The sequence below is a fragment of the Seriola dumerili genome, unplaced genomic scaffold (genome assembly GCF_002260705.1).
Source record: "Seriola dumerili isolate Sdu_G_001 unplaced genomic scaffold, Sdu_1.0 BDQW01000415.1, whole genome shotgun sequence".
Classification (NCBI taxonomy): Eukaryota; Metazoa; Chordata; class Actinopteri; order Carangiformes; family Carangidae; genus Seriola; species Seriola dumerili.
The window spans coordinates 694573-704861 of NW_019174670.1; the positions used below are offsets into that span (position 1 = coordinate 694573).

General features: G+C 44.3%; 1 protein-coding gene across 1 annotated transcript in view; it reads left to right on the plus strand.

Moving 5' to 3' along the window:
* The window catches only part of LOC111233704 (collagen alpha-6(VI) chain-like), a 38472-nt gene extending 31303 nt beyond the window's left edge, over positions 1-7169 (plus strand). The window contains exons 34-41 of the mRNA XM_022761582.1: positions 665-1158; positions 1925-2015; positions 2297-2950; positions 3078-3165; positions 3534-3700; positions 4969-5139; positions 5552-5599; positions 5864-7169. Of these exons, the coding sequence (XP_022617303.1) occupies positions 665-1158; positions 1925-2015; positions 2297-2950; positions 3078-3165; positions 3534-3700; positions 4969-5139; positions 5552-5599; positions 5864-6039 (1889 nt within the window). The 3' untranslated portion in view covers positions 6040-7169. The remainder of the gene's footprint in view (positions 1-664; positions 1159-1924; positions 2016-2296; positions 2951-3077; positions 3166-3533; positions 3701-4968; positions 5140-5551; positions 5600-5863) is intronic.
* The last annotated feature ends 3120 nt before the right edge of the window (positions 7170-10289 follow it).

Here is a 10289-nt window from a genome sequence, read left to right on the forward strand (position 1 = left end):
ATTCATACAGAAGTTTCCTGACAATCCTTTACATTTGTTAACTACAGAAAATGAATGTTAAGGTCTTTCCACACAGGGAGGGTTTAGTGAAACAACTTTAATGTATAGACTATAGTATTTAGTTCACTATAAATTCATCACCTCGTTCTTCATGATGATGATGGATCTGAGCTTCAGTCCATCAAACAGAAAACAGCTGCTCTGTTGTTTCTACATTTATGTGTCTCTGCTGTGGTTTTAAATGCTGCTGCAGCAAGGAATTGTGGGACGGCATTTCTCCTTTCCTTTGGTAAAAGAAGCTCCAGTGTTTTCCTAAAGGAGATGAGAGAGGAAGCAGTGAAGCTCCTTTCCTCACTCTGATCATGAAGCTGCTCAGAGACTAAAGATCATTTCTCTCAGTTTGAACCATCAGAAGAAAAAAAGACTTTTCCACCTCAGCTCCAGTGTGTCCTCGCTGGTTCTCCAGAGATCACTCCTCACAGCTTTGGGACGACCCCCCAGATGTTGGACTGGTCGAGTGAGGAGTGATGAAATGAGGGAATTGGGATGTAGTGTGGCCAAAACGTTACTAAGATCCTTGGAGTTTAGTACGGGGCCATCTTCTCTTTCATGGATGCTTTCTCATCCCCTCCTCTCAACATGAAGTCTTCTTTGTTGGTTTCAGATCGATCAGAGTGCCCAGTCTACCCCACTGAGCTGGTGTTTGGTCTGGACATGTCTGAGGACGTGACCCCGACTGCCTTCGAGAGGCAGCGTGTCGCTCTCCTCTCTCTGCTGGAGGACATCACCATCTCCGAGAGCAACTGTCCAACAGGTGCCCGGGTCGCCGTGGTGGGATACAGCGCCCACACCAAGTACCTGATCCGTTTCCAGGACTACCACCGCAAGAAGGAACTGATTGAGTCTGTGAAGAACATCGCCTTGGAACGCACAACTAACCGGCGCCAACTAGCGGCCGCCATGCGCTTCGTAGGTCAGAACGTCTTCAAACGTGTACGATCAGGAATGATGATGAGGAAGGTGGCAGTCTTCCTCTCTAACGGGCCTTCACAGGACGTTAACGACATTGTCACCGCCATGATGGAGTACCGGGCCCTCAACATCGTCCCAGCTGTCATCTCTCTGAGGAACGCTCCTGCAATTGGTCGAGCCATGGAGGTAGGTTTGATCTGAGTCCATAAACTGAAGAGAGGAGGCTCTGAGCCTCTCTTCTGATTGGCTGACTGTTTTCTGAGTGATCCAATAAAAATAAAGCAGATTTCAGGTAAAAACACTCAGAGAAACCAAATCCTGCAAGGTTTGGATGGTGGGTCCAGGTGGGCGGAGCTTGGTGACTGCTTTGTTGTGACATCACAAAGTTCCAGAAGTCCTGACGGCTGGTTTTAAGGCTCAGTTTCTGAATACAGGCTGTGTGCATTTCTCTGTGGACTGAGGCTTTGATACTTTCACAGTATTAATATAGAACCTAGACCTGATCTATAATCACACTACACATGGACAGAGACCTTTACACTGACACGTCATCACAGGTCCAAAACTCTGGACCAGATCTGAGAGCAGCCTGTAGAAACCTACAAATCAGACATAAGTTCATTTTCTTTTTTAAAAAAGACCCCAGACCCATCTGAAGCGACTCAAGCATCACAAGACCTGGTCCAAAACAGACCTAGTCCCAAACTGACTCACATTTTTATGAACAGCTGTTCGGAGTTTTAAACTGTCACTCAGACTGGACTGTGGTTCATATTTCATCATCTCAGTGGTTTCTAAAACAACCCAAGACCAACGCAGCATTTAAGGCAGGGTTTTTTTGTCTTCAGCGTTAGTGCCTGAAAAACAACCCTGACACTGTGAAACACAACAGCATCTCTCAGGAGAGGAGCCTCTTTAATCCTGGACATTCATGATGTTTTATTCTCCTCAGGTCGATGACTCAGGAAGCTCGATCTACACAGTGCTGGGGAGGGACATGGCCGCTGACCTGAGGAAGGTCAAGAGCTGTGCGATCTGCTACGGTGAGCAGCGATAAATAAATCATCCAGTAAATTAGGAGGTGTGTGTGTGTGTGTGTGTGTGTGTGTGTGTGTGTGTCTGTGTGTGTGTGTGTGTTTGTCTGTGTGTGTCCGTGTGTTCACCTCAGTCAACTGCAGCTCCTTTTAATCTTGGACCAGTGTCAGACACACAGCAGCTTTAAAGAGGACATGAAGTTGAGTAGGATTTTAAAAGTCAGATTTATATAATTTATATTCTTGTTAAAAAGTGAGCAGCTGTGTGGGTGATGGTTTCGTGTCTTCAGACCCCTGCAGGCGTTCAGAGCAATGCTCCTTCATCCAGGAGCCAGTGCAGCCTCAGGAGGCGGATGTGGACCTGGTCATGGTGGTGGACAGCTCCAGGGAGATGCAGGCTGATGAGTACGCTGGCATGCAGCAGCTGCTGGGCTCTGTGGTGGAGCAGCTGGTCGTTAGCCCCCAGCCCCGCCGAGTCGACAACCAGGCCCGGGTGGCTGTCGTCCAGCAGAGCGGCACCCGGGCTCCCAAGGTGGAGTTTGGATTCCAGACCTACCAGGACCACAACACGATGAGGAGACACCTGATCCAGAACATGCGGCAGCAGGGCGGCTCCTCGGCTCTGGGACAGACGCTGGAGTTCACCCTGAGGGAGGTGCTCCTGAAGGCCAGCCAGCCCCGCAGGAGGAGGGTGCTGATGGCCGTGGTGGGCACAGAGACGGCCTACACTGACCGGGCCATGCTGAAGTACATCTCCCAGAAGGCCAAGTGTGAGGGGGTGGCGCTGTTTGTGGTGGCGGTGGGCGATCGCTACATCCGGACGCAGGTGGAGGAGCTGGCCAGTCCACCTGTCCAGCAGCACCTGATCCACGTGGGCAGACTGAAGGCCGACGAGCAGGGCTACGCCCAGCGCTTCTTCAGAGTCTTCCTCTCTGCCCTCAACAGTGAGACCAGACTCCAGATTCAATCAGTCACACTGTCTGTCTGTTAGTCTGCAGCTCCAGAGATCATCCACTTCACTTTACATATTCTCCAACAAACATGAATGTCTTTGTCCTGTGTTTATTTCAGAGGGAATGAACACATATCCTCCTCCATCATTAAAACTGACCTGCAGTCAGCTGGCCGCTCCGGGGGGAGGACAAGTCTTCATAGAGGGGTAATTCACACTGCTGCAGAATTACATACTGACATGATAATAATTACAAATAGTGGATGTTGAAAACATGAATCGTTCAGTCAATCAACAAAAACAATTAATAGATCTGATAATTCAGTGTTTTATGAGATGAACTGGTTCTAATTTGTAACATGATTACACACACATGACACATCTGACAGGGACTTAAATCAGTTTGTTCTGACAGAGAAATCAATAAAATAATAATTAGTAGCATCTCTAGAGTTCTGACATATTCTAACAGAGGAAAGATTCAAACATAGCCGCCTCCTCTGAGGACGACACAGCTGAGCACAGACACTGAACATGAATCATTGTGAATCAACTGTCGGCTGCTGTGCGTCCAGCCAAGGGCAGGCACAGCTGGAGGAGGAGGAGGTGGAAGAGGAGGAGGAGGAGGAGGACAGCTTCCAGGAGCAGACGGGAGGCCAGACTCAGACTGGCCAGCTGGACATCATCGAGACCCTGAACGGAGGGGACAGCCAGACTTTTGTCTCGGGAGCTAATCTCACCGGTAGCCCACACACCACGGTCCAAAGTCATCACAAACACATTGGTCTTTTTATAGTTGTGAGGACACTCACTGATGTAATGTATTCACTAACCCTCTGACCTCTGACCTCTGACCCGAGTTTAGGCTGAACCCTAAAACCAAGTCTTAACCTTCAAGCAGCCTTTGAGGTTTACCACTAGTTCAGGAGAAGACGCTTCGTTCAGCTCTGTGCTTTGATGCAGAAATAAAGAAATCCTCTAATTTCCTAAAGACCATGAAGTCACTTAGAGAAATATCCAGATCCCCAAATATTCATAAACATCCAATATTCCTGACCTGTGTGACACTAGAATCACTGTGATTTTACATTAAAGACAGTGAAATGAAAAAATAATTTTCTAAATGTTTGTTTTTGTAAAACGAATGTGAAAAACATTTTTTCTACCATAAAAAATATTTCTCGTCATGGCTTCCGTACATTTCCTGTGTTCATTGTCTCATGTTATTTACTACATACATGAGCTGGAGGCAGTTACATGAGACTAAACCTGATCATCTGATCTGGCCTCTGTTCAATTAGTCAATTACATTTTACATTTCCTGTCGTCCTGATCTTACGACGCAGGTGGGGGAGGGGTGGGTGGAGCCTCATGCTGCTTCACCTTTACTAAACTACACTGAAGGATCTGATATAAATAAACTCCAAACCAATGTTAACGTGAGGTACAAACCTGCAGGTTATAACTCCAGTTGTTCGGAGGCTCAATGACGAACAGGACTTAAACACCCTGAAAGTGGAGAAACAGATTCAGATCTGCAGCTTCAGCTCGTCCTGATCGCATCTTTATTAAATATCTTTTGTCTCCTGAATTTTTCTCTATTTTTCATTAACAGTATGATGACTGAACTAAACCTGTGTCATGTGACAACGTGTCTACAGCTGTTCATCAGGCTGCATGTTCGGCTCGGCTGATATTCACAATTTAATATCTCGAAATGTCCAGCCCAAATAATATTAATATTATCAAAGTTTTATTTTTTTGATATTACGAGAAATGTGTCTTATGGCGGGAAATATCTTGATATTTGCTATTATTGAATATCAGCCCAGCGTACTGCATGTGTCCTCCAGGGCAATGGCTCGTCACATTTCCATCAAATTAATAATGAATTCAGATATTATATTTTATCTCAGTGTGACGTTGAAGTGTCGGCTGTTGCTCTGGACAGTCTGTCAGTGTGTCATTGTACATGTGTAGTGATAGTACATGTGTGTGTTCTGCTTTCAGCCCAGTGTCAGCTGGATGCTGACGCTGGTCTCCAGTGTGAGGACTATGTCCAAGCCTGGTTCTATGACAAACACATCGCTGCATGCACTCCCTTCTGGTATGGCGGTTGTGGCGGCAACGCCAACCGCTTTAACACGGAACATGAATGTTTCCAGACATGTGGCACCAATAGTAAGTCCTGCCTGCAGCCAACCACCAGCCTGTCAGTGTCTCTGTGATTGTAGGTCAGGGTGTCTGTCTCTAACAGTCTTCTTCATCATGTCTTGTTATGTCTGTCTTCATCTCAAAGTCTCTGGACATTAGAAAGTGGTAGATTTAAAGACATCAGTTCGTAGAAGCAGGTTCAGGTTAAGATTGACCAGCTTCAGTAGAGTCACAATGAAATCTGAAACTCCACCAGCTGATTCCACAGAGTCAAAGTTAATGAGACTTTAAATCACTGTTTACATTGATTCACAAACACTTTACAGTCAGACTCCTCTTATGAATGGTTTATAACTAGCTTATTACAACACTGACCTGTTTCCTGCCAAATAGTGAGCCCACGTGTATCTGTACTGGTTGACAGTCTTCTCTCTGACAGATCCGGACATCCTGCCGAGGCCACAGCTCCACAGCTTCGGCTCTAAAGGTAAATATCTGATCAGCTGATTATTATTTATTAAAAAATGATTCAGTGAACGGAGGAACGTTCAGGATGAGATGCAGAAACACATTTTACAGTCCTGTGTGTAAGATGAAGGAAGTGAAACTATTGGCTGCAGACAGGATCAATTTAGAAACAGGAACGTAAACATGAAATATCAGTGAAACAGTTTGGTTCCTTAAGTTGAGACGACTCATCAGTGAAGTTTGTGCCTGATGTTTCCTGTGATCTCCGTCCTTTCTCTGTCAGACGACTGTGTCCTGGTCCAGGACCCCGGCACCTGCCAGAACTACACCATGATGTGGTTCTTTGACACCGAGCAGAACGAGTGTTCTCGCTTCTGGTATGGCGGCTGCGGCGGCAACGAGAACCGCTTCAAGACACAAGAGGAGTGCGAGAACCTGTGTCTGACAAAGAGCCGATGAAGAGGCCCCCCGCCGGAGAGAAACACCAAACACGTATCAGGAAAACTTCAGGAAATCGTATTTACTCACAGACTGTTTCAACCGCTCACCAGTTTCTGCCAAAACCAAACTTTTCAACAGCTGATCGGAAGGAGGAGGAGTTGCCTTTGGCTTTTTCTTAAACATGCATGTTTGTTTCCCCAGAGCCCCTCCTGTTGTAGAGACCCCCACCCACCTTCACCTGTTACACACTCTTCCGTCAGCTCAGCTGTTTTCATGAGGCAGGTAGGGGCTGATGTAAAAGCAAGTTTATTGAGACTCTTGAAGGAATCAATCAGAACATTAAAGTGAGTTTATGTAAATCAGCTTCAACACATTATTTTCCAGAAAGGTTGATCTGGTTTAGATTTGACTGAAGCTGAAGGGTTGATCGTAAACCTTTATTATCTTGTAACATTTGATTTTCATTTTAAAGACTGTTTTCCAAAGGTAAAGATAAGATAAGATGACGCCGCTCTCAGACAGAGTCCCGCCTTTCAACGTTTTGCTCTTGTTGGTTGTGAGAATGTTTTACTCGATTACTTTACTGCTGAGATCTGAGGAAACTGGTGACGTGACTTTACACTATTTAAACCAGTCACTGATCTGGTGACCAGAAGAGACTCATGACTTCACTTAGACTTCACATATTCAACCTGGAAACTGAGAAGTTGATCATTTTGGTTTATAGACAGAATCAGTCTGACAGCAGCTAACGATTACTTTCATTATTTATTAATCCGCAGATTCTTTTTTTTTGATTAATCAGTTCAAGCGATTTGTCTATAAAATGTCAGAAAACAGTGAAAAAAGTCTTCGTCAGTTTCCCACAAACCAAGGAGACGGCTCGTCTACAGCCTCAGTATTTATCCAGTGAAGTCTCGCTTTCTGCTGTTTCTACTGTCAACAATGAATTGAAGGAAAAACACCCAAAAACACTGACAGGAGAAAAGATATGGAGTCCAGGTCTCTGTAAGGGTTTAGAACCGGTCTGACGTTGTGTAGTCGCTCTGTTCTCTGTCGTTCACATCTGAGCAGGAAGTGAGCGAATGAAACGTCACAACTGCTGAACATAACTTTGAATTAAAGACCAAGGATTTTTCTTAAAAGGTGCTATATGTACGTTCTTTTTTTATCGCTACTCAGCTAACGTTAGCATTAGCAGCTGTTTACTTACCAGTCTAGAGGAAACGTTGTGAGTTCAGCATCAAACTTCATTCAGCTGTCTCCAGGCCCGGAAACAAACACCAATGTTGACTCTGGTTTGCTTCTATTTCCATCACGTTCCTTGCCGGGAGGCGGGGGTGGACGTTCCATTCATTAACAAGAGGTTAGACTCCGCCCTCATGTCGGAGTGACACCACTACAGTGACTCACTATCGCCTCTTGAGGAACAGAGTGGTATTACAGGACAGGCCTGGGATAGCTGGTTAGCATGCTAACATCCAAACTGTTTCTTGTTCACATCCCGTTGATAATGTTAAACATACATATAGCAGCTTTAATAAATCTTAGAGGTTAAAGGTTCTGGAGCTCTGTCGGGGTTGATGTGATGTTGCTCAGCATCTCATTTATTCCACCAACATAAACACGGCTGCAGCTGGAGTCCCAGTCACAGCCATAAAAGGTCTGAAGCGTCTCTGCTGTGAGCGGCGAGGTTTCAGCCTGTGTCATCGTCTGCCTGTGGAGATCACAGTGTGGTTTATCAAACCGACTCATGGTGCTTCATGTAAAGAAACAACAATAATAAAGAATTAAAGAAAGTGTGGATGATGTGTCTGTTTGTCTAAAGGGGATTAATGTTCAGTGAGGGTGAAATCTGCTGTTGTGTTTACTCGTATTTCCAGAGGAGGTCATTGATTTCAGACACAAACAAAAGCAGCTTCTCATCTCTAGTCTTGTGTTTAAGTTTAATGTTTCCAGTCCAGGCGACATACATGAAGCTGTATCATGGTGACAGACTGAGGCTAACGCTAACAGTCTGTTAGCTTAGAGAGAGGTTCTTAATGCTTCATGTTTCACCTTCACCTAAAGAAAAAGCTTTTCAGATGAGCTGAGACCTGCTGCTTCGACTCTTCTTCAGCTCCATATGTGACCTCAGCTGTGGTGTCTGTTAACTTTACTTTTACTCACCCTAACCTTATTGCTAACCACAGCCGGTTCCTGAGCTACAGCTAACCACAAGTTCATGTTCACACGGCTCTGTACTGTGTTTACATCAGTCCAGCTCCTCATGAACATGCTCCGCCCACTGGAAGCGTCACCACCTCTGGCCAGCAGCTGTATCGGATGATGTACATCTGGATTTAAAAGTTGTGGCCTCAGACAAAGATGTTCTCTGATGGACAGACAGCAGAGACCATCTGTTAATGAGAAGAGTCAAATCTGAAGCTAAAGTTTGCTAAGCTAAAAGGAGAGGTCACAAGTATTACTACCAATCAGAAGATGGCTGGAGGTCAAAGGTCACAGCATCAAAAATGAAACTTAGCCAATAATGAGGTCAACGTTACCTAGCAACAGAAGTTGTGTGTTAACCTCTGTCAAAACAAAAAGTGTTGATAACTGTTTGATTAAAGAAGATAAGCGACACAAGTAGAAAGTTAATGTTGTGGGGCTGGAGTCATTCATCAACTAATTATCAGATCTTGAATCAACCAATAAATGACACAAATAAACGAGGAGCTAATCTTTGCTGCAGGTTTAATTTCAACACTGAGATGCAGGTCACATGGTTCGTCTGTGGTCAGTCACATCTCTGACGTTTAGTTCAAGTGTCAAAGTTTATGCTATTCAGATTTAATATAACGTCTGTACAAAATCTACTGATAGAGAGAGAGACAGAGAGAGAGAGACGGGGTGAGAGGTGAGACAGAGAGAGAGAGACAGGGTGAGAGGTGAGACAGAGAGAGAGAGGGCCACAGGTCAATGTCTTATTTTGTCTCACCGACCAATAAACAGATTTTAGGGAAATGATGAAGTTGCCATAGTAACAACATCCATCATGCAGAATCACATGTGACGTTTTCATTTATCGTCTCTTCATATAATGAATAAAATGATCTAATTCTCTCATGTTTGAATTCATGATGATCATTAGAGGATTTTGTTTTTTAGAAATCTGCAGAAAAAGGACAAACGTGTTTTAACGTGTACATTTTTCCTGTAGCTCCTCCTCCTGTCGTTTGCTGCAGCATCTCAAAACTCAGAATCTACGGAGGTTCTGGACCCACAGAACCTGGCAGGTGTCAGGTGTAAAGTTGCTCATGTGTGAACACGTATTTAATTGAACTGAAGGTCCGTCCACGTTTGACGCTTCACATTGTGGCTGGTGAACACAGCACTGTGTCATCTTTACATCCCTTATAATAACACACTGTTGTCATGGAAACCTCCAGCTATCTGATACCAGACTTCCATCGGACGAGGCAGATTAAAACATAATGGTCAGGTTAAACTACATCCTACATTTCCCAGCATGCAACTCAATATACAGAGTTTCTGTAGGTTACCTGTGTCATGATAATACCAGCCACAGTGTGAAGCATGATGGGAAACTGGGACATGTTTCAGAACATCCTTGTTGTATATAAGAATAATTCAAAACCATTAATGACTGAGAGATGGACAAGAATATTCATTCATCTAAATTAGAGCTGAAACTAACGATTATTTTCATACTTGATTAATCTGCTGATGATTAATCATTTAGTCATTTAATATTAGATCATTTTTAGATTTGAAACATCGAAAAATAATAAAAGAAATTCTCATCACAACATTTTGTGGAAACAGATTCAGTGTATAATAAATGAGAAACGCAGAAAGAAAATCTGAGGAACACGAGTCTCGTTCTCAAACATGAGACCAACTTTTCTACAGCTGATGTTCAGAAAAATATCGTCTTTATATTGTTTATAATGTTTATATTGTGTTTTATTCGGAACAACATGGTCCCTAACATCTGCCAGGCTGCGTAGATATGAAGAGTCACTTTACACATTATCAGAGAAAACTGGGAGGAGGTGGAGGAGGAAGAGGAAGAAGAGGAGGAAGAGGAGGAGGAGGAGGAGCAGAAGCTTTATTAAGCCTGGAGACATTGATGAACACATGGAGGTGGCTTCACTGGGTTTGAACTTCCTCTTCTCTCAGATCAGAAACCACATGACAGGAAGTTGTCACTGTGAGAGAAGAGAGAAAACACCTGTCCAACACACACCAACACGTTTCCTGTG